The sequence below is a fragment of the Oryx dammah genome, unplaced genomic scaffold (assembly GCF_014754425.2).
Source record: "Oryx dammah isolate SB20612 unplaced genomic scaffold, SCBI_Odam_1.1 HiC_scaffold_18, whole genome shotgun sequence".
Taxonomy (NCBI): Eukaryota; Metazoa; Chordata; class Mammalia; order Artiodactyla; family Bovidae; genus Oryx; species Oryx dammah.
In genome coordinates this window covers 77,261,392-77,288,637 of record NW_024070202.1, presented here as the reverse complement: position 1 = coordinate 77,288,637, position 27,246 = coordinate 77,261,392, and the positions used below count along the sequence as shown (strand labels likewise).

Sequence of the window (27,246 nt, the reverse complement as noted above, 5' to 3'; positions counted from 1 at the left end):
GAGCAATACGAAATGTAGCACCCAGAGGACACATGGAAAATGTTCTTGAAATGGGGAAGAAGGATTCAGGTCTAAAAATAATCTTTGATAAAGTAGTCTGATGGTTTAACATTTGGTTTTGATTTTTTAAGTTATTTTTTTTAATTGGGTTTGTGGAGGCGTAAGCTGACACATAGTAAAACTCACTTATGAGAGTAGGTCCATCCTATGAGTTTTGACAAATGCAGCCACACAGCTACCACTATCAAGCCACAGCCTAAAGTTCCTGGCCCCCTTGGTCGGTGATCCCCTCTGCCCGCCACTCACTTTGCCATCTTGTTGGTCTGTGTCTTGGTCTGCTCTTCTCTTAGCGCAGTGGTCTGGCATTCAGCCACGTTGTGCCCACATGGAGGGGCAACCCCTTGACACGGTGGGCTGACGCACCTGTGGGTGGCCAGGTGGGCCTTTCCAGGGTTCGGCAGTCACCTACCAGGCTGCCTGCAGGGCTGTGTGTGAATGTGTGTCTCCCTTTCCCTTCGTAGACACCCAGCAGTGGGGCTGCTGGGTCCTATGGTAAGTGTATGTGTAACTTTATGGCCCTCCTCTCCACAGGGGGGCTCCAGGGGCTCCACACTCTTGCCAGCACCTGCTACTGTTGATTCTTTTCAGGAGCCAATCAAATAAATATGAAGTGACATGTCACCGTGGTTTTAACTGGCATTTGCTTAACAACTAACAATGTTGAGCATCTTTCATGGACTTATGTGCCATCTCATTTCTTAAAACATTTTATCCGGAACAACTTCAATCTCACAAGTTACTAGAATTGTTCAGTACAAAGAATAGCCACACACCCTTTTCCTAGATTTACCCATTGTTAACACACTATCCCTTTTATCACATGCGTGTGTCTGCACACACTCATTCTGTGTAAGTTCATATATAATATGTGGTAAATTACATGACACTTGTTCCAGAATCTTGGCCCTTTACCCTTAATACTTCAGTGAGTGCCTCTTCCTGAAGATATGAAAGTTCTTCACTATTGGGTTGGCCAAAAAGTTCATTTGGATTTTTCTGTAACATCTTAAGGAAAAATCTGAACTTTTTGGACAACCCAGTAGGGCTCAGCTCCCCTCGCCTCCAGCACAGGATCCAGTCCAGGAGCCCAACTACATCTTAGTGGGCCTGTCCCCTTTAACCTAGAACATTCCGCCACTGCGGTCCTTTGTTGTTAAAATCGTTTCTTCATCTGGGGTTTGTCTGGTGCTTCCTCCTGATGAAACTCAGGGACGCGCCCCCAGTAGAACCCTGCACAGGCGATGCTGTGCCCCTCCTGCGATGCCCCACTGGCAGGCACAGACGTCACATGGCTGCAGCGCCTGGGGGTTCCTCCCTGACTCCCTCTCCCCCGCAGTGGCGGGGAGACTATGCTTCCAGCCCCAACAGAAGCTGTGGGAAGCCAGCAGGGGCCTTCTCTCAGCACCAGCTCCTGGATGTCCAGCATCTCAACAGCTCTCACCCACTCCAGTCCCTGACCATGCAGCACTCAGAGAGCCCCAGCCTGGCTGGTCAGGGGTGGCTGCTGTGACCTGATAACTCACCCTTATCCCTCGGCCTTCCTCCAGGTTCCTTGTAGCAACTGGTCCCGGATTGAGAATAAGTTTCTCAGGGGAACCCCCAGAGTGCTGGCTGAACAGTTTTCCCAAAATGTCCTCGCAGAAACTTCCAACTCCACGTGGATCAGCTTACCTCAGCACCCCAATCTGTGCTGATGACTCACCGACACTCATCTCCCTCCTCTCCCCTCCTCACAGAACCCTGTTTCTATTCAGGGAGGCAGTGTGCCCGGCAAGGAAGACAGCTCCTCGCAGCTGCCCGTACGTGGGATCAAGTCTGGACCAAGGAGATGTGCGTGAAAGTTGCGGGTGATGTTTCAGGGGGTTGTCTTGAAACCAGGACAGAAGATAGGCAGAGACAGCAGGGGGCCTGCTCAGCTCCAGGCACTTCTGCGGGGAGGACGTGATCCCCAGCCAGACCACTGACCTCTCAGGGCTTTGCCACGGGCGGTACTGTTGTGCGGAATCTCCTAGTCTTTGATGCTAACAAATTTTTAAGCTTGAACATTAAAGCGCTGAGGGCCAGACAGAAGCTGGCTATGATGGGGGTGTGGCTGGGAGAAATGTGACCACGTGCTGCCGAGCTTCCTGTACTCTCTCCTCCCACGTGGGATGGAGGGGTGCTTGCTCTGTCCACTGGGAGGGTGGTCTTCTGGTTCGGCTTGGCACACCCCTCCTGTTCACTGGGCAACTTCTCCAGAATGCTGCTGGAACATGATGCCTTAGGCCACCTACTTCTCAACACCAGGTCTCAGCTCTTCCTGGCTGGGACCTGGGGATTGGCAACGATGCCAAAAATGTGCCCAGCCTGAGAAACAAGACAGGTCCCGGGAGACATGGGTACTGAAAGCCAAGAACTTGCATTTCACTCCCTGGACTAATTTCCAGGCTTGGGCCCTTGCCAAAATACTACCATAACTTAACCTGTATTTTAAGCTGAACAATGGTCCCTCAGGGCCAGGAAAGGGACAGGTGGCCACCTATGACAAAACAAAGATAGTGAACCACTTCACAGAGAAACACATATCCTCCCTAGAAAAATGGAAAGGAACAAATGGGAGAAATGCAAATATGTCAGCAAAGATAAAATTAACAAGCCCAGCTCTGGGGTGCAAAGCGGCCTGGTGATGTCACAGAAATCTGACATCCTTCCGGGGAGAGCCATGGCAATGGCCAAGGATGACAGCTTGTAACCCCACTTCTGAGAACTGTAATTTAAAGAACTCATCTAAATATGGGGGTCCAACATGCTCTGAAACACGCCCAGGCTCAGGCACCAGACACACAGCAGTGTGAGCTTTAAGGCAAGTGGACAAAGGTCTGCAAACACGGCAGCTCCTGCACTGACTTTGGACGACTCGAGTGTGGGTCACGCTGGCATGTGAACGGGCTTCACCTGACAAAAGGCTACGAATCAGAGACACAGAGCATCACAGGCCCGAGGCCACGGCCTGCAGGCGCCCAGAGCCCGGCCATCAGCCCCACCTGCGGGGAGAAACCAGGGCAGTGAGCCGACGCGGGTTCTGGGACAGAACAAGGCACAGGGGGAGGTCCTGGTTTCACGTCTCCGTAACCAAGAAAGGAGCTTGCTTGAGAATCAAGCAGCCTCGTTTAACATTCTCAAGTGTGGGAGGGAGGGAGGCAAGAACTGTCATCCGGTTTTAGCTGCCACCCCTGCCTGCTCTGAAAGGCTGCTCGGGCGTGTCTGATGCGGATCCCGGCTCAGGCGAGGAGAGAGTGGTGGCTGGGAATCAAGGGGCATGTCTGCATCAGCCTGCCTGGGAGGTGAGGACTCAGGCCATGGGCTCTGGTGAGGTGACAGGCATCCCTGGGGGGACCCCTCTTGTCCCAAGTGGCCCCCACAGAAACCGTGCCTGTGATACAGCCTGTGCGAGTGTCCCAGGGCAGCCGTAACAAAGCCCACATATGGTGGGCTTGCAACAAGACATCTATCTTCTCTGTCTGGAGGCCGCCATCGAGGCGCTGCAGGCCTGCACTGCCTCTGGAGTTTCTAGGGAACCTTGCCTGGCTGTCACGTCACCCTGTGTGTGTCTTTTCTTCTTCTAAGGACACTTGTCACTGGATTTAGGACCCACCTGGATAATTCAGGATCATCTTGTCATCTGCAAAGACCCTTCCTCCAAATAGGCCCTCTCTGCAGGTTCTGGGGTTTGGCGAGGACCTCTGGGGGCCCTTTCCAGTCCACTCAGACTTTAGGAGGTGGGCCCTTGATGATTTCCCTCAATCGCCCCAGTGCCTAGCACAGGGTCTGGCACTTAGTGATAAGCACACAAGGCTCTGAGCCTCATTCTAAGACCAAGGAACAGAGGTACCGTGGGGCTCAGGTGGCTAGGGGGACTGAGGCAGAGAGCAGGCCTGGTGACCGCGGCAGCCGTGCTGGTTCCTCCAAAGACTTGAAGGAGTGGCACTGGTTCTTCACAGCAGATGCACCGGGGTCTTCACACGTCCAAGCAGCGTGCTCACTGCACTACAGTATCGTCTCAGACACATGGCACTTGGCATCATCAATAAAATAAAGAACTACACTGAAAACACACCAAACCTCCAGCTCCATGAGTAACAGTGTCTCCACAACACACAGGCACTGGCTGTACCAATGGTCAGGAGGAAGGCGGAGATAGGCAGAGCCCTGCATCTCAGGAGAAAGTGCACGCCAGGTGAGCAGGGGGCTGTGCTGTCAAGAAAGCTCCAGAGGAGGATATGATGCTCTAAACAAGCCCCCTTTCCCTTCTACAAGTGGTGAAGCAGCATTAGAAATGTGACACCATCCACGGATGACAAAAGCCACTCAGAAGAACCAGGGAGAGAACCAGCGCAGCACCTGCAATCCCCGGAGGTTTCTCCATGGACCCCATGCGGTGAGCAGGAGCAGAACTGAGCCAAGCTTAAGGGCAGCGACAGGTGTCCCTCGGTCCACAGCCAGGGCTGCTCCTTTATAACTCCTTGAGAAGCAAGTGCCTGGCAAAAGCAAACTGGAAAACCAAAAAGTGGCCAGGGCACAAGCTTTCTCCTGGACCAGAAGAGGACCTGAGCTGACCACGGGGCACATGACCGGCCACCCGGGCCACCTCAGCAAGGTTGGCAGAGATGGCGACACCCCGGTCTCCCTGCTGGCCCAGTGCAGCCTCTCACAAACACCACCACACTGCTACCAGCTCTCCTTCCCTGCCTGCCCCCTCCAGGGTACCTTTCGGTTGACAGAGAAAGAGGGAACAGGAGGCCTCCGGGTCTGGGGTCTGGCTCCACCCCGAGCAAGCCCTTCACCCTCTCTCAGTGTCAGCATCCTAGTTTGTAAAACAGGCTTGCAGAGATGAAACAGCACTGCCAGGCACCCCAGAGGGCCAGGCCAGAGTGCCTGTATGCAACAGATGGGGGCCTGAATTACAAGGAGTTAATGCCCTGGCCACAAGCCACATCTGTGTTCAGATGTAAGTTGTACAAAACACACAAGATGACATGGCTCTGGAACAGGTGTGAAGAAGTCAGTGTCACCTCTTGTGACAAACACCCTAAAGAGTGAGCTACCTGGTAACAACCTCATTTTCACTGAAGTAATGTCAAGTAAAGGGAATCCTCGGTGTCCTGATTATAACCCTGACAGACCAAGTGGGCTGTAAACAGAGGCTGTGAACCTTCAGGGTCCAGCAACGAGGTCAGTCTTTCCGTCCCAGGCACGGGCTCAGGTTTACAGGGCTGAAGATAGCAGAAGTGCCCCTCAGAGGGAGACCAGTACACCAGCTGCCTGCTGGGACTGCTCTGAACGGTCCATCAACCCCACATAGGTGATGTCAGGCCTGGTGCCCGTGGACAACAGGGCACCCAAGATCACGAGTCCACATTTCCAGGACCACTTGAGCCATCACAGCAGCACCTGCAGAGGGTAGCCTGCCAGCTGCTGGCTCCCACTGGCCACTGGCATGACCTCGGTAGGCAGGGGGATAATGAAACCGTGGCTTTCTACCTCCCACAACCATGTGAAGTCCAGGTGAGACCATGACCATGAAGGCATTCTGCAAATGGAGGAACTGGTGGTAAGAACATGGGCCATAGTTTGGGGAACGGCACTGCAAGTGGGGAGGCACAGGGGTAAAGAGATGAGGGACCGAGCCCCCGGGCAATGAGGGGGAAATCATCACAACTGGCACGCGCTCGTGGTGAGGACGGGGCCTGTGCAACAGAGCAAGGCCTAAACAAGACTCTGGCAGACCTGGCCAGCACTCTGCCACCAGTGTCCCTGCACACACAGAGGCCGCGTGTGCCCATGGGTCCCGAGCACGCCGAGACCTCCCGCCGACCCAGCCCTGGGGGTTCCTCTCTGTTCCATCCGGCATGGGTGTCTGCGAGCTGAGAGAAGCCAAACAGAACCCCAGGGGCCTTGCCGGTTAGGACCAAACAGGCAGGCCCAGGGGGATTTATTTTCCAGAGACAAGTAGATCTCGACGAAACTGTACACAAAGAACATGTCTACATAAAATTCTGAGGCTTTTCTTTGTCCAAAGACTTAATATTTTTCTTTTCATCTTTAGCCCTTTCACCAGGCCCCAGGTTAAGCACCCCAGGAGGAAGGAAAAGAGTGAACCCACATATACAGTCTCCCTTTGCTGGAGGAAGCTTCCCTGCATGCTGACCACTGAAGAGGTGCAAGGCTCTTATGAAGGAAGAATGTAGTAACTGGAACACATTCCCCTTAGTTTGGACCCCACACCCTTGGTTAGCTTAGCCAGTTGAGATCCCCTTTATCAAATAAGGCCGTCTGAGTTTATTCACTCTGCATCCTCCAGACTGGCATTCATGTAAATGATCTGCCTTTTAATTTTTAACTTATTTGCTTTTGCCTTTTAGATATAACTGAATCCCTGGAGAGAGAGGCCTCTGAGACTGAAGAGACACATCCAGTGTGAGCACAGCGGCACTCTGGGGATGGTGCCCCGCCTGGACCTCCTCCGTGGTCGCTGTGAGTGGTCTGTGTGTGGGGAGGACAGACTGCACTCGAGGGCCCCTGAGTTTCTCACTGACAGGGGCTCCACCTCAAGGAGCCAAGCACTGGGACCCCAGGGGCCAAGGCTGCAGCTGCAGCAGTGAGTCAGCAGAGGCCCACAAAGCTGCCTTCTGAGCTACGTGGGAGCCAATGGGGCAACTCCCCCCGCCGCAGCAATCAACACGCTCACTGCCTCACACCCACACTCACCAAGACGCACTTCCCGGGTTCGAGGCTCCAGAGGGAGCTCTCGGTGTTGATCTTGTGGGTGAACTTCCCTTCCATGAGGACACGCTCCCCATTTTCCTCCAGCACAGCCACCCGGATGGAGCTACTGCTGAGGGTCACCGAGACCTGGAACAGAGTGAAAGAGAATCACCTTGTGTTCCAAGACAGGAGGGAACAGTGGTTTCCAAGGTGCCTGGCCGCACACTGCAGGAGAACAGAACCAAGAAAATAATACCAACCAATTCACACATGAAGGAGACTTGTAGTCACGTCTGTCCTTCAAGAGAATGCACTTACAGTTTCGATATGCCTAACAGTAACAGGGTGCTTTGTGGGAGCAGAATCTCTTCTCCAGTTAGGGGAGACCAACTCCCTAGACGGAAGGCAAGCAGGGCCAGTGTAGCAGGGGGCTACTCTCCTCACGCCCACCTTGCTGTCTGGGGTCCGCAGCAGTCCCACCCCAGAGGACATGCCCGAGGACCAGAGCAGCCAGCTTCTCTTCCCTCCAGGAGCTGCTGTGCCGGCTATGGCCACAGCTCGGCTTTCACCCAGGAGGCTGAGGCCAGGTTCTCTGGTTTTACATTCTGTCTCTGTTCCCCTATATCCTGCTGGATCTCTTCTCCCACACATCTGTCTTCACACCTGCGCTGGAGCTGCTGGACTAGGGGCTTTGCTTCATGCGTGGATCCCAGCAAGCAGCATCCCAAGTACATTCAGATCAGTAAACAGTCCAGGAAAGAAAATAGAACTACAGGGATTCCCCCACACCGCCCCGCCCCACCACCACCCCCTTCTCTTTAACATTCTAAATTCTGTGTTTTACAATGCAAAAATCTTTTTATAACAGTATTTACACAATGTATTCATTACATGAACAGAGGCTGGCTAACTTACACCTTTCTCACCAGAGTGTGGGGTCAGTCAAGGTGTCAAAACATTTTGGAGGAGGCCCTGCCATCTCACTTGGTAAGTGCTTATTAAATGCTTATAAAGCACTTGAAAAATTTCCCTCAGTGTCATAGGATTTTCCAACTGGAGTTTACACACACGTTGATGCAATCTGATACTATAACCTACCTGAATTTTAAATAACCATAAATGAGTGATGGAAAGGAAAACGATATCTAAACACACCATGCCCACAGGCAGGCCCCTGTAAGCCCCAGCTGCACTTACACTCAACTTCTGGGAGAATTACCACTTTCTCGACTGATTCTGCTAAGCCCCAGGCACAACTCACTTCACTCCCAGCTGCCCAACAGCAGCCCAGCTCACTCCTAGACGGTTCCAGATAATCGCTGGCCAGATCACGTCCCTGACCATGAACTCAGATGTGCGAAGAACACTTGACAGAGTGGACCAAGGCTCCATCAGTTGGCCTCCTAGGAACAAGCTCACTTTAACAAATAAAATTCTCCAGCCAGCTTTACCTAACAGGATAATTTCCAAATCCGGGTGAGCTTCCACAACACTTGTCTCTTGTACAAAGGGGATGCACCCAGGCACCAAGGGGAAACTAGGTGGGAGACGCTTCCAAGAGCTCCAGTCCAAGGCGTCACTCTGAGACCAGGCAGTCATCTTCTGACCCACAGAGATGACAGGAACAAAACACAAAACAGAAAAACCCCAGACAGTACAAGGTAAGCAGGGAGAGGCCAGGACAGACAAGCTCTTGACAGCTCTATGGAGAGGAAGGAGAAGTGTGTGGGGGCCAGACACCACATAACAGGGACAAGCACAGCTGCGTGGGGCCTCCAGCTGGCAGTCAGCAAGCACGGAGCGTGGAGGCAGAGCAGCTGAGTCAGTCCACAGGGAAGCTGGGCCAGTGAAGCCCCATCAAGAGAGACTGGAACCCACTGTGTGCTGCTGAGCAACAGGCAGTCCTGCTCCAGAAAACCCGGCCAGCAGCTGAGGGGACTGGGTGGAACTGGCCTAGTATGCCGTAAGGCAAAGCCAATCACCAGTCAACCCCTCAGCTGTGAGCAGTGATGGGAGGAGCAGACCTCAGACACGTGAAGGAGAAAACCATCAACATCATTCCACACTCAAAAGAATGAGGACGATATATTTCTTAAATAAAAAAACTAATAGGGAACTAAGGATTGTATCCTATGAGAAAAAGCAGCAGCCCCAAAAGACAGACTTAGGTTAACAACAACAAAAAAAGGTAAAGATTACAGAGCTACCTAAGAAAAAAGGCAACTTTAAAATATGTCCAATTTATATTCTGAGAGACCTGAGAAGATACTGCATCTGCAGAACCAGAATAAAACATGAAAACCGAACTAGACAGAACAAACAAAAGATACTTAGAAAAAAATAGAGTGAAAATAAAATCTTCAATAGAAAGGCTGGAAGATAAAATAAAAAAACTCAAGGTAGAGTAAGAAACCAATCCAGGCAATCAGTTTGGCATCCCAGAAACTATGACAAGACAACGACCAGTGCTTAAGAAAAACATGTCTTCAGTTTGAAAGAACCCACGGAGGGCTGAACAGAAGGAATGAAAGATGACAATTCATATCACTATTTAGAATAAGTTCCAAAAAGTTCTACCTAACGGGGAAAAGTTTAGGCACAAAGAACCAGAATGGAAGAGATCACTAGAATCAGTAACAGCGGATGTAAGAAAACAAAAAAAATGACACCTACAGTCATGCTGGGGGCGTCTGCTTGTTTGTTTTCGCCATACAACGCAGCTTGCTGGATCTCAGTTCCCCTCCCAGGGACGGAACCTGGGCCACAGCAGCAAAATCCCAGAACCCTAGGTGACCAGGGAACTCCCAAGAAAGTATTTTTTAAAGTTAGAATTCCATATAAACTCAAATCACAAAATAAGTGAAAGGTTAAAATAACTGCTTGATTGACTACCTCAAAGCCTTTGACCGTGTGGGAAATTCTTCAAGAGATGGGAATACCAGACCATCTGACCTGCTTCCTGAGAAATCTGTATGCAGGTCAAGAAGCAACAGTTAGAAGTGGACATGGAACAACAGACTGGTTCCAAATAGGAAAAGGAGTACGTCAGGGCTGTATATTGTCACCCTGCTTATTTAACTTACATGCAACGTACATCATGAGAAACGCTGGGCTGGAAGAAGCACAAGCTGGAATCAAGATTGCCAGGAGAAATATCAATAACCTCAGATAAGCAGATATCACCACACTTATGGCAGAAAGAGAAGAACTAAAGAGCCTCTTGATTAAAGTAAGAGAGTGAAAACGTTGGCTTAAAACATTCAGAAAACTAAGATCATGGCAACAGGTCCCATCACTTCATGGCCGATAGATGGGGAAACAATGCAAACAGTGAGAGACTTTTGTGGGGGCTCCAAAATCACTGCAGATTGTGACTGCAGCCATGGAATTAAAAGATGTTTGCTCCTTGGAAGAAAAGCTATGACCAACCTAGACAGCATAGTAAAAAGCAGAGACATTACTTTGCCAACAAAGGTCCATCTAGTCAAAGCTATGGTTTTTCTAGTAGTCATGTATGGATATGAGAATTGGACCATAAAGAAAGCTAAACGCAGAATTGATGCTTTTGAACTGTGGTGTTGGAAAAGACTCTTGAGAGTCCCTTGGACTGCAAGGAGATCCAACCAGCCCATCCTAAAGGAAATCAGTCCTGAATATTCATTGGAAGGACTAATGCTACAGCTGAAACTCCAATACTTTGGCCACCTGATGGGAAGAACTGACTCACTGGAAAAGATCCTGATACTGGGAAAGACTGAAGGCGGGAGAAGGGGATGACAGAGGATGAGATGGTTAGACGGCATCACCGACTCGATGGACATGAATTTGAGTAAGCTCCGGGAATTGGTGATGGACAGGGAAGCCTGGCATGCTACAGTCCATGGGGTCGCAAAGAGTCAGACACGACTGAGCAACTGAACTGAACTGAAGACATTCAGGAGCACTGTATTTATTACCACACCATCATTTTGAGAAAGTTACTTGCGGCTGTAACATAACAAAATGAGGATGAAACTAAAACAGAGGAAGATCCTGGGTGAGGGAGGGTCAAAGAGTACAAACTTCTACTTATAAAATGAGTAAGTTCTGGGAATCTAAAGTATAGAGTGGTGACTATAATTCACGATACTTGTATATTTAAAAGTTGCTAAGACAGGAGAACTAAAAGTTCTCATCACAAGAAAAAAACTGTGACTCTGTGAGATGGCAATATAGCTAAGCTTATGGTGGAAATTATTTTGCTACATATATGTATATGTCTGCTGCTGCTAAGTCGCTTCAGTCGTGTCCAACTCTGTCTGACCCCATAGATGGCAGCCCACCAGGCTCCCCCATCCCTGGGATTCTCCAGGCAAGAACGCTGGAGTGGGTTGCCATTTCCTTCTCCAATGCATGAAAGTGAAAAGTGAAAGTGAAGTCGCTCAGTCGTGTCCGACCCTCAGCGACCCCATGGACTGCAGCCTACCAGGCTCCTCTGTCCATGGGATTTTCCAGGCAAGAGTACTGGAGTGGGATGCCATTGCCTTCTCCATGTATATGTATACACATATACATTTCAAATAATTATGCTGCATACCTGAACCTACCACAATGATATATGCCAATTATAACTCAATAAAAGGGGGGGAGGGTAAAGGAGGAAGGCTCAGAAAGGATCTAAAACACAGTGAATTTAATCTAGAAGTGAGGTAAAAAAAGTTCTAGGATGCAAGCTATATAATATCGAACTAGAAAATAATCAGTCCAAATGGGAGCCATGGGTGAAATGGTCTGCAGGGAGTGATTTCTAGACAATACAGAGTACCAGTGAGAATCTGGGTAATTCTGAGTTTATGATGATAGTGTACTATTTTTGACAAGAAAAAAAAAAGCAAGACATCAAGAAACTCCAGAAAAACAAAAAACTATACAAGAAACTCCTGATCCAAAGAGATGCAGTGAAAGTGGAGTAAGGAGCACCAAAACAGCCTGACCAGAGTAAAACCAGAGACTGGAGCCCTGAGTGGAAGGGGCAGTGAGCTCAGGCACATACACTCTCGGGGTCCTGACAGATGAAGCTGGACATGAGGGGAAATCCTAGGTCCCCTGAAACTTTCCCGGGCAGCCACCTGCTGGTTGGCAGGCACAGCTGAGGCACGGGGAGCAGGGCAGCAAACAGAAGAGACCAGAGCCGCCCTGGTAGGGCCAATGTGGGGAACGGGTGTGTGTCACCTGGAGGGTCACGATGGTATCAAGTCATATTTGACAAGATACACATAGAAAACATCTGGCAGGACTTCCCTGGTGGTTCAGTGGTTAAGGTTTCCCCTTCCAATGGAGGGGGTTCAGGTTACATTCCTGGTCAGGGAACCAAGATCCCACATGTCTTGTGGCCAAAAAACCAAAACATAAAAACAGAAGCAACACTGTAACAAATACAATAAAAAAAATTTAAATCACATCAAAAAACTTTTAAAAAAAAAAAGGAAAAGGAAAGATGCCAAGAGATCCCAGAAACCAGGAATGTGATTTCTGAGGTTGGGGTGTGGGCTGGAATAGGATAAAAAGACAGAAGCAGGAGAGAAACTTTTCATTGTACATTTTTATTGTTTTAAACAGGTAAATGTCCTATGCATTCAAGCAAAAAAAGTTTTTTTTAATAGATAAATGCAACCTATTAGCCTTTTCTGCTATGGAAGTTTCCTATAATAAAAGTCTTCCTACATTTTTTTCTAAACGCCTTCTAAGAAGGGAACATTATGTTGCAGAGCTTTTCAGCACAAATTCCAACAGCTGCATTGAGCCCTGGGGCACAGCATCACTGTCCAAGGCATGCCCAGGGGTCTTGGAGCTCTTCTGGAAGGTCCCCACGGTGAGGCTAGAGATGGCATGGAGCATGGCCATGAGCCCACCAGCCTGCAGGACCTCGTTAGTCAGTAAAACCATGCACCATCTCCGAGAGGAAAGAGAATATTGCAAAGGAAATGAATTCACTTGTCACTCACTGTCATCCAGTCAGGACTGTGCACAGCAATATCATGATATTTTCCACTCAGAAGGTGACTGATCAAATGGAGAAGGGGGTGGGAGCTGGGTCCTGCTCTCTGCTCCACCACCATCTCACCAGACAGTTGTAGGGCCTTAGCAGTTCACATCTCCAGGGAAGTTTTCTCATGTGCCAAGTGAGAAGTTAGACTAAAAATCTCTGGAGTTCAATTTTCCATCATTAAAATCCTATGATTCAATGAAAGACCATGTTTAGAACCAGCCCCAGCTGCCTTTTGCGATCACACAAAGATCTCCGTCCTGACTGCAAAGTTCCCTCTCCCAACTTCATGACTACGCTAAGCAAAGAATGGGGAACTTGGCTGCTTCTCCTGTGCAGAGCAAAGACCTAACTATATCTCACGAATGAATGAGACCACAGCTTCATTTTGAGAAATTTTCCTTTAGATTCACCAGCAAAACAATAGAAATAACAAAAAATTTAAAATGGTTGCATGTAAAATAACAACACTTGAACATAAAGTATAACCCACATGCATTTAGCTGTCCCCCACTATACCTGAGAGGCAAACCCATTTCCACCGAAAAAAAATCAAAAAGGAGTAAAGGAGAGGCAATGTTCTGAGGCCTCAAGCACCAAGCTACAGATGAAGAAGAGGGGGCCCAGGACCACCCTCCATTAACACTCGGTGCCTCCCACAGCTACCCATTATGCCCAACATGCCTGCCCCTCTCACAGAGAGCTACTTACAAACCCAGAACAACTGCGACTTCATCAGCTGAGCTGCTACCATCATGATGGTATCTGAAAGGTGCCCCAGACAAAAACCAAAAATAAACACTGCCGACAGGTAGCTGTGACAGGTACCGCAGGGAACAACTGGAAAGGAGCCAGTCCAGAAAGAAACTGGCAACTCAGAAAAAACCTTAGGCCAGCAAAAGCCAAGAGGTACAAAATAAACTTACTCTCAAATTTTAAGTGAGGCATAACTAAATCTCTTAGATCACTAAAAACTAGAGAGATCAAAAATTTTTTAAAGAAAAATACAGAATTTGAAAGTTGCTGAGGAGAATATCTTAAAAGTTCTCAGCGCACATACACACACACATGAAGTTCTATAATATGGTGAGGATGTTAACCAGACATTGTGGTGATCATTCCACAAAACACACAGATATCAAACCATTATACTGTACACCTGAAACTAACATTGTGTATCAATCATACATTTTTTTTTTAATGTCATGGGGGAAAAAATACTACTGAAAGAGAAAAGAAAATCTAACCACACAGGAGATTAGTGCAAATTAAATCAGCAGGTATCACAACGTGCCAACACTAGATAAATAACTGCCTTACAAAGAATGAGCCTCTTTCAGTCCCAGCATCACAAACACTCAGGTTCATCCACACACCCCCAAGCGCAGGGAGCACTAGCTCCAGAAAAAGCCAGCCTGGAGACCCTGACCCTCTCTGTGTTTCCTCCTGTGAACCACAAAGCCTCAAAGGGCTGCTGGAGGAAGGGCCAGTGGGGTGCCTGGCTGCACAGCGCAGGTTAAACAAACAGCCTGTTTACGCTCCACACCGCCCGGAACTGTGCTGGCGCACCTGCCTTGTTACCTGAGCCCCACATGTCAGCTCCAGCGCAGTCATCTCGTACCAGTCTCAGGGACCGTCATGTGCTCAGTAAATGTCTAATGCAGAAATGAGCAAAACCCAGGGCCACCCTCGGTGGAAGCAAGGCCATCTCACCCCAGAGGTCAAGACAAGTGGATCTAAGAGGCAAGGATGTGACGGGGGCATGATGGTCTGTCCCTTAGCACGGTGGGATGAAGGGCAGGCCCCTCACAACACACTGGCGGCAGAGCTTGGAATCATGAGACTGACACCCAGTGACTAGTGGGCACATCTGAAATGCTGTTTTCAGTGAGTAGGCTTCCCAGGTAGCCATGGGAAGCTCAGCAAGAGCTGTTGGGTAACCTAGGTCTCTTAAGTCAAAGAAAGGGAAAAGAACTAGTTTGGGGTTTTGGGGGGGATGGGCTTTGCCTTTGGGGTGGAGGCCATGCTGTGCAGCTTGCAGAATCTCAATTCCCCAATCAGGAATCAAACGTGAGTCGTCAGCAGTAAGAACATGAGAGTCCTAACCACTGGATCGCCAGGGAATTCCCCAAAATAACTAGTTTTAGGTTGGGCCTAACAAAAGTCCTTCCAGAGAAAGTTCCCAAAGTTCATGGAGAAGTTAGGAGACACGCTAGACCAGGAAGCTCTAACATTTTTAGCTAAGTAATTAAGTGTGTAACCAACACTTTTCATAATTTATTTGCCTACATACAAGGTAATCCTACCAAAAAAAGAAAATGAAAATCAACACCTGACTGACTAAAATTCTAAAGCATGCTGAGCAACTCACCCTGACAAGGTCAGCCTGCACTGGCTCTGACCTATCGTGTCAGAGGGGACACAGTCATCAAAAGTAGGATTCTGTGGGGATGACCCCTAGGTACCCAGTATGACCTGGATCCTAAAGTCCATCGGGTCAGGAGGTCGCTGAGCCCTAGTGAGATCTCCTGGGCTGGGGGGCGGGGCGGGGGGGGGGAGAAAGGGAGAGATGGGTAGATGGTGCTGTTGCAGCTGACACCATCCCCACAGCACCCTGACACACACCCACAAGGAGCTGTGAAGACCCAGGGGCTCAGTCCTGCTCCTGTGTTCCATGCTGCAGGATGAACTGCATTTATCTGACACTGGTAGGAAGCTGCAGTCTTCTAGAGGCTTCCCCAAGACCCACCCAGATTGCTGCAGAGGGCAGGTTTATTTTAGGTAGAGCCTGGGTAATCACAAAGGGACCAGGAGGGACCTCAGGATGGAAGCGGGCTAAGGGGAAGGTCTGGAAGGGCTTGCTCTCTGCCTAGAGCCTGGATCTGACATGTATCCAGACCAGCAGGAACCACTTTACACAGTGGTCGTTTCTCTGAAACGTACATAAAACTCAGCTTCTGTTTCACATGCTCTGGGACCATCCCTTTTAAAGAAGGCTGCTGTTGTTTCTGTTTATAAAGTGAGGAGTGGGGCACAGGGAAAACAGTATGAGCTTTAGAAGCAGACACACCTGAATCAAACCATGGCTGTACCAGGGCACCCATTCAGTCACTCACTCCTTCTAAAACATTCAGACAGTGCTCACTGTTCCTGGCAAGGCAAGAGTGAGGGAGACACATGGTGACTTTTCCATGTCAATTTGGGTACCTGAGTAACTTCTCTCGGCCTCAATTTCTCATCTACAAAACATGAGAGATACCACTTACTTTGCAGGTTGTAGTTTCTCATGACGAATGAAATAAGAAAACAGTTTCTAGCATATATAAGTATTTTTTACATTGTGGATTATAGTAACAATGTCCCATTTCACATGAGAGTTTTCTTTTTTAATGTGAAGCCTGCCTACTTACAACGAGCTATAATAATGTTATTCTCAGCAAGGTCCCCAAGTAAACATCTCTCTCTCACTAAAAGATTAAATCTCCACTCACTCAAGCTCATTAAGATGGAGAAATCCACTCAAGCTATAAACGTTACAGCTCCACAGAGCACAGGACTGTCCACTTACCACGACAGAACCTGTGGTGCTCTCTCTCAGGACTCCACCTTCTCCAGTGTGAAATGGGTATAACAACTGCCTTGCCTACTCTGTAGTGCTTTTGCAGAGACTAAAGACAATAAATGATATGAGAATACTATAATTAAAAAGAAGAAAAAAAGCTCAGGTGCTATTCACATAGGAGGCTAAGTTGGGTCTCATACTTGACGTGGTTAAAGAGGGTGGAGACTGGCATGCTGGTGACTGAGGACAAGAAGCAGTCTTGTGCTGGTGGCTAAGCAGCTCCAGTGCAGCCCAAAGCCTGAAGCCTTTGCTTCAGGAAAGAAGCTGAGCAGACAGGGCTGGAAGAACCTGGCGGTTACCTGCTTGCCCTTCACCACGTGCTTGGGCACCGGCACCTTGAGCTCTAGGTCAGTGTAGTCCTGGGACCAGGTGTAGTTCTCGCGCACAGCACCGTTGTAGCTGTCGGGGTTTCTCTGGAACTGCTCCTGTCTCCTGAGAAAGAACAAGAAGTAAGACGACAGCCCGGGCCCACAAGCAGGGCAGGAATCCTGCAGGGTCCCAGGAACATACTGTCTCCAGGTCCCGAGAACGTTCACCTAACCTTGCTTGGTTTTGCGTCTAAAACTCCCCTTCCCTCTGGCTGATTTCCTTTCTGCCCACCCAACTCGGGCCTCCTGGGAAGTCACAGGAACAAAGGGAAAAGCCAAGAAGACCCTGTGTAGCACCCGCAAGGTTAGGAAAAATATCTGTCAATGCAGTCCATGGCATAGCCTGGCCCTCCTGGTCTTCACTTAGAAACCAGACCAGTTCACAAGCCAAAGAGCCTCATTAATAGCATCCTGGGGCTTGTGGGTGGCTGGTTTCCCATAAACCGCTTGGCAGGCCGTATCTTTTTTTAAAAAAAGGGGGGATACCAAAAAACAACTTTGGCCTGTAGCTACTCAACTTCAATTCTAATCCAACCCCAGCCTCCATCTTCCCCTGGTAAATAAATCAAAGCAAGGCACTGCACTGAACGGCAGGCTTTCTTCAGATGTGAGCAGTGTGCTTATGAGACAGCCTAGGAAAGAAACTCCGTCAGCTGAATCTTCTTGTACGTGCATTACCAACCCAGCACAGATGCAAACAGGCATGGCCAGAAGCTGATACCAAAACACACAATAAAACAATGTCACAAAATTTAAGTGTTAATAATAGTAAAAACACCACATAAAAATAAGTTGAGTGTCCATCACAGTAAGTTTTTGATCTAAATTAAAAGACAGAAACCTAGTTGAGGAGGAAACAACACCTATGAGCACGCCCATCCCAACAACAGGTGCATGCAGCCCTCTTCTCCTGTGCGTGCGGAGCCCAGCTGACGCTCCTGGAGGGAGAGGCTGATGGGTGGGCTGCCACACTCACCGTGCACGCCCACATATCTGCAGAGGAAAACACACAAGAGGGTCAAGGGCTGTACCCCATCAGCCTCTCACCTCTGTGAGGAGGGGCTGCAAGTGGTGGTTAACGAGACGCACTTTTCAGGTGAACGCTGTAAGCCAAGAACATGTTTCCCTCCTGTGGGTGTGCCTTCCACACCTTAAATCTGAGGCTGGGCCTCTGCCACAGCCCAGGCTCTCTGGGCTGGTAAACTGGTGGCTGCTGCGGGCTGAACTGTGTCCCCCAAAATGAATGTGTTAAAGTCCTAACCCTCGGCACCTCACGCAGAGACACGGTCTATACAGATGTAATCCAGTTAGAGTGAGGCCATTAGGGTAGGTCCTGACCCAACGCGACCGTGTCCTTAAAGGGAGGGGGCTCTGGACACAAAGACACATGCACAGAGAGACAGCGTGAAGAAGCTCGGGGAGAAGACAGCCACGCGGCAGAGGCGAGCTGGTGTGGAGCTGGTGTCTGTGGAGGGTGCTGGCCTGGGAGCATCGCAGGGTGGGCAGCTCAGCAGGCACACGCCCCTCCCCGGTCCCCACAACCCCGTATGGACCTGCAGCTTCTCCCCAGCACAGATCAGCAGGCTGCTGGGTGTTTTTAACACTCTAAATCCACATTCTCTTTAAATAAAGTTGATTACTTCCCGCCGACAATGTGCAAAAAATAAGTCTCCTGTCACGTGCACGTGCTCTGGGCCCCCGCCCTCACCCTGTCCTCCCAGACCAGCCTACAGCCACACCCCTGCAGCTGCTGGCCAGAACTGGGGTGGGAGGGGAAGGGGGCGGGGGGAGTGGGAAGGGTGGGAGGAGGAGCATGCGTCAGCAGCCAGGGTGCAGACAGAGAGCAGGCCTCACTGCAGCACCCACGTCTGATGAGCTGGATCAGCCCAGATAACAGGGTTGTGACTGTGTCAAAGATAAGAGCCCTCTCCAAGAGAGAGGCTCTGCTGGGCAGTGCCCACAGCCAGCATCACCTGCACGGGTGGGAAAGGGACTCAGGCCGCCTCCCCCCTCCCTCCCTCCAAGCCCCTGCACTGCAGGGGTGGCGGCGTGGGAATTAGAACAGCCAGTGGTGAGTGGGAGAAGTGGTGGGTAAAAGGGGTCACAGCCCCCAGATAAAGGCTCCTGTGCAGGAGGCTGGAGCCCATAGAGGGAACAGGTTATAATTCAGCAGGGGGCACTCTCAAGCCCCTTTCCAGGTTCCCAGGGTTGGGGTGGGGGGGATGGATCCCCCACTATGTGGAAACAGGTGCTGGCCAGCACTCACCAGATTCCCGGAGCCAGAAAAGAGCTGCTTCCACCCTGGAACATCCTGCCTCCACTCACTCACACCTGTCCCTCATGCTCTAAGGCAAAGGCCACCTCTCCTGGGTGTTCAGTGGTACACAGGTGTGACAGCTCCCCACCCACCTGTAGATGCCACTGTCCATGTACCCAGGGGAGAGGCCAGGGCTTGTGTGTGAGGAATGTGGTGTGCGTGTGTACACGTGAATGAGTATGTCCTGTGAGCGTGTGTGTGGTGTGTACGTGTGTGTGGAGTACAGTGTGAGCACTCCATGTGCATGTCTTCCCTTGTGTGCGTGTGTGATGTGAACAGGTGGTGTGAGCATGATCATTCTGTGTATGCGTGCAAGTCTGTAGGGGGGTGTACATGGTGTAGACAGTATGTGTATATGTACATTAGTAGACAGTAGTTCATCCTCTCCCTTTGCAGAGCAGCTCCATCTCACGTTGATTTCCTGCTCTCCTCACTGATCCCACCGTATCCCACACCTGGAGCTCGTGCCCCGCAGGAGAGAAGCCACCACAATGAGAAGCCTGCGCCCCGTAACTAGAGAGTAGCCTCCACTCGCTGCCACTAGAGAACAGTCCGTGCAGCCAAAAATAATAAACAAAGGTGTAACAGAATGAGATAATCACCACTGTGTAACCTACAATGGCAAAGTTGAGTCTGGGCAGCATTCCTTGACGGACACTGAGCTCTAGGTGAGAGGTGGACGGGAGTCTGCTCACAGAAGGACCGGGAAATCTCGCTTTGTCCACAACAGCAAGATACCAGGCACCTCCTGAGAGAACCTCACCTCTGCGGTAGTCCTGCCCTAATGCTGAGCCTTAAATCTGCTCCACACCACAGGTCTAACCACCAGACTACAGACAGCAGAAGCGGCAGAGAAAGTATCAAAACCGCCAACATAAAACCTGCCAAGGCCAGCAACTGGGAAATTACAATAGACAAAATTCTAAGTTTCTTTACGAACAAATGGTTACAAAGGGCATCATAAAATGAAAAAAAAAGAGGAATTATTCTAAATTAAGAGACTTAGAAGATACAGCAACCAAATGTAATGTTTGGACTTGATGGACAGATATTTTGAAAAAACCAACTGTAACAAGACATTCTGAGACAGTGAGGAAAAAGTGAACGCAGTCTGGACATTAGATGATTTGGGGAATCATAAATTTGTTAAGTTGTGATATTCATTTAGTCCACTTTTCTTTTTTACTGAAGTACGCATGGGTGAAACAAAGTTTGTGATTTCTGGGCTCTGCCACATCAAAAAAAAAAGTGGGGGGGGGATTAGGGAGAGAGAGGAAACATGAATTCTGACATATTGTTAATGAGAAAGTGGGGGAACCTCATGGACATTCATTATGCTATCCTCTCTTTTTTGTATCGCCAAACCTGAAGGATCTGTCTTGGCTATTCACCCAGGAGTGGATCTGCTGGGTCAAGAGTACAAAAGAAAGCACCTCGCCCTTAAGAGACAGTGGGGAACTCATTTCCAAGGGCTGCCCCAACTCTCACTCAACAGCTGTGTGCACAGGGTCCTACTCAACAATGGAACACTTTCTCAAGAAAATACATACAAAAAATAGTGTTTCCGATCGGTCTTGATTCACATTTCCCTGCATATGATGTTAACTGGCCATATGCGACTCAATTCTGCAAAATTCCTGCCATGGCTTTTGTTTGTGCTTTCCCTGGTTTGAAGTTCTCCATAAATTTTTGTTAAAATTCTTTATTGGTTTCCAAGTATACAAACGCCTTCTCCTGGCTGATAAGTTGTCTTCCTACTTCCTTCCAGATGTTTGATTAACTCAAGCACCAGCACTATCATCAAACAATCTCACAGCTCCTTCCCTCCCTGAAGTCTGAAGCGCATCGCATCTATTTTCTAACAGGAATACTCTAACATTTTAATCTCTAGTTTTTGGAGTTATCATGCCCTTTGCAGTCAACCTGGCTTCCTTGTGTAGTCTTTTCTTCTCTTGACCACTTGAACCAGGAAGAGAAGAGAAGTCGCTCAGTCGTGTCCGACTCTGTGACCCCATGGACTGTAGCCCACCAGGCTCCTCAGTCCACGGGATTTTCCAGGCATGAATACTGGAGTAGGTTGCCATTTCCTTCTCCAGGGGATCTTCCCGACCCAGGGATCGAACCCAAGTCTCCCACATTGTAGGAAGACGCTTTACCGTCCAAGCTGGAGCTTGTCTAACTAGAAAGTCCAGCTGAGGAACACAGGGGCCAGCCGGGAACAGGACTCGCCTGCAGTCACTGCATGCATCAGCCCAGCTCCTCTGGAATACCTTCTGGTCCTTAGCACCCACTCACCACCTTAAAGCAGCCTCAGTTTAATAAAAAAAATTCTTACAACAAGTATATTTTGAAAATGTGCTTTTAATGTTTTAAAATTAATTTTGCAGTACAGTTAAAAATACGAGCTGATTCTAAATTTACCTAAAATAAATGAGGCAAGGTGCTTAGAGTCTCATGATATGCCCATGAATCACTTGACAGGTGTTAATGCAAATTTAGGGAACGTCTTTGACAATCTGTATCAGATGGTCAGCCAACAAAAACATAATAAATATTTACTACAAACTCTTCTAATTAACAAAAGATATAAGTTGGTTATAGTGAGACATTTTCTTAAATCATGTTAATTACTTTAACAAGGGAAAGAGACATCCCAATTTTTTTTACACGTGTGTAAATGTGAAATATACATTTTAAAACAAAAAGATAATTCACTCCATAAATATGCTGAATTCTTAGTCTTTTAAATCAATTTTCTATTCCTAGTTATCCAAAATCAGGACACTTATGACCAGCTTTACCATTTCAAGTTCCAACAGACTTCCCAACTGAGGGATACAAATGTATCTCAGAAATATGGTGGGTTCTGTCCCAGACCACCACACACCCCAATAAAGTGAGTCACAAGAATTTTCTGGTTTCCTAGTGCATGGAGAAGTTACGTGTAGTCTACACTATACCATACAACTATTCTGTGTTAAGTGCGCAACAGCATGATGTCTAAAAAGATAATGTACATACTTTAATCAAAATTACTTTACTGCTCAATACTGTTGACCATCATCTGAGCTTTTAGTGAGTCAATCTTTTTGCTGGTGGAGGGTCTTGCCTTGATGTGGTAGATATGGACTGATCAAGGTGATAGCTGCTGAAGGATGGAGTGGCTGTGGCGATTTCCTGAAAGGAGGCAACAATGAAGTCTGCCACATGGGTTGACTCCTCCTTTCATGAAGGATTTCTCTCCAGGTTCGATGCAGGATACAGGATACTTGGGGCTGGTGCACTGGGATGAGCCAAAGGGATGATACGGGGAGGGAGGTGGGTTAAGGATGGGAAACGTGTATACCTGTGGCGGATTCATGTTGATGTATGGCAAAACCAATACAATACTGTAAAGTAATTAGCCTCCAATTAAAATAAATAAATTTAAAGTTTGAAAAAAAAAAAGGATTTCTCGAGCAGACAATGCTGTTCAACAGCATTTTACCACAGGAGATCTTCTTTCAAAATTGGAGTCAATCCTCTCAAATCCTACTGCTAAGTTTATGTAATATTTCAATGCTCTTGCTGTCATTTCACCAATAATCTTCACAGCATCATCACCAGTAGATTCCATTTCAAGAAATCACTTTCTTTGCACATCCATAAGAAGCAACTCCTTATCCATTAAAGATTTATATTTATAACATACATAATAATAATGAAAAGCTTTGAAATATTAGGAGAATTACCAAATCATGACACAGAAACAAGAAATGAGCAAATGCTGCTGGGAAAATGAGGCTGAGAGACCTGCTTGACACAGGATTGCCACAGACTTTCAACTGGTACGCAACACAGTATCTGTGAAGCACAATAAAGCAAAGTGAGATAAAACGAGGTATGTATCCCTCAGAGGAAAACATCACCCAAACTTTCAGGAGCTGCGTATCATCAGGTATGCAATCAGCAACACAGCCACGTGTCAGAAATGTCCCATCATTAGTACCGAGAAGGCTAACGTAAACTTTATCTTGTTCTATTCTCAAAGTGTTTTACTAAGATACTGTCTGAGATACGACAGGTCAGGGGTTGGTAACTGACAGCCCAGCACCTGTTTGGTAAATAAAGTTTCACTGGAACAACCTACAGTAATCCATTTACAAAGCATCTCTGGCTGCTTTGGGCTCCAGAATGTGTGACCTGCAAAGCCTGAAACATTTACCAGCTGGCCCTTTAAATTAGTTTATGCAATTTTGGAATTTGGGGATTAGTTTTTAATGAGGTTTGCTTCATTTGGGCTTTTTGTTATTTTTGAAAAGCCGTGTTTCAAGAAAACTTTTAAAAGGCAACAATTTTAACCAATAAGAAAGCATCTGAAATGAAAGGACTCCAATCACTGGGACACGTGGCCAGATGGGGCTCCCCCCAACTCCTGGTGGCTCCAACCTAGGAAGGGTCAGCGTGGACAGCAGACGGGCCAGGGGTTCAGGATAATGAGCCAGATCACTGACACCCACTCTGGGCTGCAGGCTCTTCACCCTGTCACCTCCCAGGATTCTCAGGTGACCATCATGTGGAGGTGCGTGCATGCAGTGCACCTGGCGACACACGTGTTCTGTGGGATTGTATCTGGTGTTTCGCTCCCATAAGCCCTCCCAACACCCATCCCTGCCCCTGTCCCGAGCAAGAGAGCAAATGGTCTTTCATTCTGGAAGCTGTCTGCTGTCCTCTTCTCTCAACACCTTCCTGACTGTCCCCCTGACTAGACAATCTCACCCACCAAGTGAGGTGGGCACACTCAGGCTTCCGGCCTCCACCTCTCTAGTCCAGACCTTAGAGAGATGAGGATGAGGCTTGGAAAAAACAGAGGCAGGGGAATTAAAATAGAGACCAAAAGGGATATCAAGAATCACCAAGATGATTCTGAAGAGGACAAACCGGGGTGGGGGCAGGAAGCAGGGGACAGACACAGCCCCTGCCGACTGTGGCCCTGGCACTCAGGGAGCAAACGGCGAGCAGAAGGACCACCCAGCCCTGAACCAGTGCCTCCCTCGTGGACTTGGGTGGCACATGGGTGAGGAAGAATGCCTGTCTGAGCAAGGGCGCCAACACACAAAACTAAACCTAGACGTGAAAAGCACACTTACACTTTAAACATTTTGTAGGAAATATTTTTACCACATCCAAGTAGAAAAGTACTAACAAGAAAATACATTAGATGTAAAGAAAATTTACATCTAAATTAAATGTGATACTTCTGGATGAGAAGGCCCCCAAAACACACAAAGTTAAGGACTTCCCTGGTGGTCCAGCAGTTGAGAATCCGCTGGCCAATGCAGGGGACACAGGTTCAATCCCTAGTCCAGAAAGATCCCACATGCCTTGGGGCAACTAAGCCCGTGCATCACAACCTCTGAGCCCACACTCTAGAGCCTGTGCTCTGCAACGAGAGAAGCCGCCACAATGAGAAGCCCGAACCCGCAACAAAGAGCAGCCCCCACTCGCCACAACCAGAGAAAGTCTTCTCGCAGTGACCAAAAATAAATAAACTAATAAAACTTTAAAAAATACAAACAATTAAAAGGTAGGCCAGAGTGAGGAGGAAGATCTATGACACATAACCAACAAAGAACTGAAATATATAAAAGGCTTTCTACAAAATCAGTAACAAAAACAAGAAAGTCGGCAAGGGCTATCAAGAAGACATTCCGAGAGGAGGAACCTGAACTGCCACTGAACACCGAATGACATGGCCTGCGAGTAACCGCATCCGTGAGCAAAATGATGGACTCACCCGTCGACTGACCAAAATAAATAAATAAACCACTGAGATATTGACAGAGCAGGGTGAGAGGAATATACCTTCCATGCAGCCCTGGAGAGTGCACAGCCTACAATAGCACTTCTCAGAGTGTGGGTCGTAAAATCTACGTGTGGAACGGAACACAACAGGGAACAGAAAATGGGAAGCTGTACTGCACAGAAAGAGCCAGCACAGCTTCGCGGAGCTGCCCCCACATCTGCACTGGGCATCTGAGGGCGCAGCCAACAGAGTCTGCATGCTGCTGCCCAAGAGAACCCATCACACATGCAGGAAAGGAGCTGCACCGTGGCCAGGAGAGGCCATAGAGTCAAGAGAGGGTCACAGGGCCAGAGGCCCCTGGGTAGAAAGGGGGTCACAGAGTAGGCAGGACATCGCAGCAGAGATCCATCGGACATCCAGTGGGGGTAAGCATGACAGCAGGGTCAACCAGCGTCTGGTGTATGAGGCTGCCCAACTGCAAGCAGTTTAAGGACGAAGGCTGGTGACTGAGTGGTGCTTGTGCTGGGGGTGGATATATCCATCAACACAAGACAGGCAGAGAAGCACCTGGGGGCTCACAGCCAACCAGTCAATCACAAAAGCAGGAACACCTCCTCCAGAACGCATCCAAGCTGGGACACAGAATTCACCTACTAGAAGGACTGGCTTATTCCATCACAGGTTATAGGTGATAGGAGCCCTGTTCTCACTCTCAGAGAAAGGTACAAATATTTCAATGTACTTCCAGAAAAAGAGATAATAAGCACACACACTGAGAGGGCAGTGGTGGGGGGCCCAGCGGCAGGGGTTCCCAGAAGCAGTCAGCTCATTCACTGCCATGTATGGTTTCTAAATATTGCCTGTAAGGAAAGCAATCAGGCTCCTTGGAGAACGGGTGGAAGAGAAAATACGATGAGATGAGCCTGGAACCAGGCAATGGCAGAAAGTAAGGAAGTGCTCAGAAAACCACAGGATGCAGGACGTCAAGAGGACCAAGAAGCCAGAGAGCTCCCAATGGGGCAGAGCTGGAGCTGATGTGAGTGGCTCAGTATGTGACACGGTGTGGGACTATAAGGCAGAGAATAAAGTGACACCCGTGAGTCACTCCGATACAAATGAATGAATAAATAAACAAACAACTAATTAATAAACAGGAGTGAGGGAAATATAAAATCAGTGTTAATCCCACACTAATAATTGCTGTAAGCAAGATTCACTGATGATGCTAAAAATAGTGCGTGAGATTTTTAAGGGGAAATGGGATATTTGCATAACCTCACAGTATCTCCTCCCAAACATTCATCAATTAATAATGTGGTTTTAATCTATGTTGAGAATTTAACAAATTCTCAGCAACTCCTCTACCCTCCCAGGAGGTGGAGATGGCCTCAGTGACCAGAGAAGAGGAAGGGGACAGCAGTGACACTGGGTGAGGACGCCTGCAGACTTATCCTCAACCAGACGACCAAGCCAACATCACAGCCTTAAGTCACGTTCGTATGACGGACACTCACAGGATGTGAGGGGAGGGGCACATCACCTCTGCGGTCTTCATCCCAAAATCCATATCCCAGCTGGACCGTGAGAGAAGACTGCTGCTGCTGCTAAGTCACTTCAGTCGTGTCTGACTCTGTGCGACCCCACAGACGGCAGCCCACCAGGCTCGGCCGTCACTACACCAACCCAAACTGACTGTCTACAACACACCTGATGTCTTCAAAAGCTTGACAGTCACACACACAAAAAGACGGAGAAACTGTCCCGAGCTGAAAGTGACTGAGGAAACATGACGACAACACACAAGGCGGCATCTGTTCCTTTCTGGACAGAAGGGGAACGCTAGCTAGCGAAGGGGTGGTGGTGCTGGGACCAGAATCAGAAGACCCCCAAAAGACAAGTGCACCAGCTCAATTTAGGGGCAGAAGGGCGACTCCACTCTTAGGCTCACTCTACAGCCCAGGCCCTGGGATTCAAGCCACCCCAAAGTTTGAATCCTGACTTTCACTGGGGCAAGGGTGTTATCTGATCACATGTCTCAGCCCCTTTAAAGCCTGGATTTCCCCACCTGCTTACTCACATGGCTGCTGAAAGACTCACATCAAACAATATCCACAGGGCCCCACCCAGCGCTCCATGTGCAGCAGCTCTTTACGATGCAGGGTTGTTAATAATAGACATTCGCTAACATTTCCTGCCCATGATGCTGAACCAAAGCCCAGGCAATGAGGCTTGGCATCATCTCCAATACAAGATTACTGTATTTACTCTTTCCCCCCTCCTTTTCCTCCCTATCTCCCGAACTTCTCCAGTCCCACCGATTTTGAA

The 27,246-nt window shown here is 48.6% G+C and overlaps 1 protein-coding gene across 1 annotated transcript in view; it reads right to left on the bottom strand.

The window, feature by feature from the left end:
- Positions 1 to 27,246, bottom strand: part of NUDCD3 (NudC domain containing 3) — a 70,217-nt gene that overhangs the window by 7,423 nt on the left and 35,548 nt on the right. Inside the window, exons 3-4 of the mRNA XM_040259836.1 lie at positions 16,751 to 16,883; positions 6,808 to 6,951 (exon numbers count right to left, since the gene is read on the bottom strand). Of these exons, the coding sequence (XP_040115770.1) occupies positions 6,808 to 6,951; positions 16,751 to 16,883 (277 nt within the window). The remainder of the gene's footprint in view (positions 1 to 6,807; positions 6,952 to 16,750; positions 16,884 to 27,246) is intronic.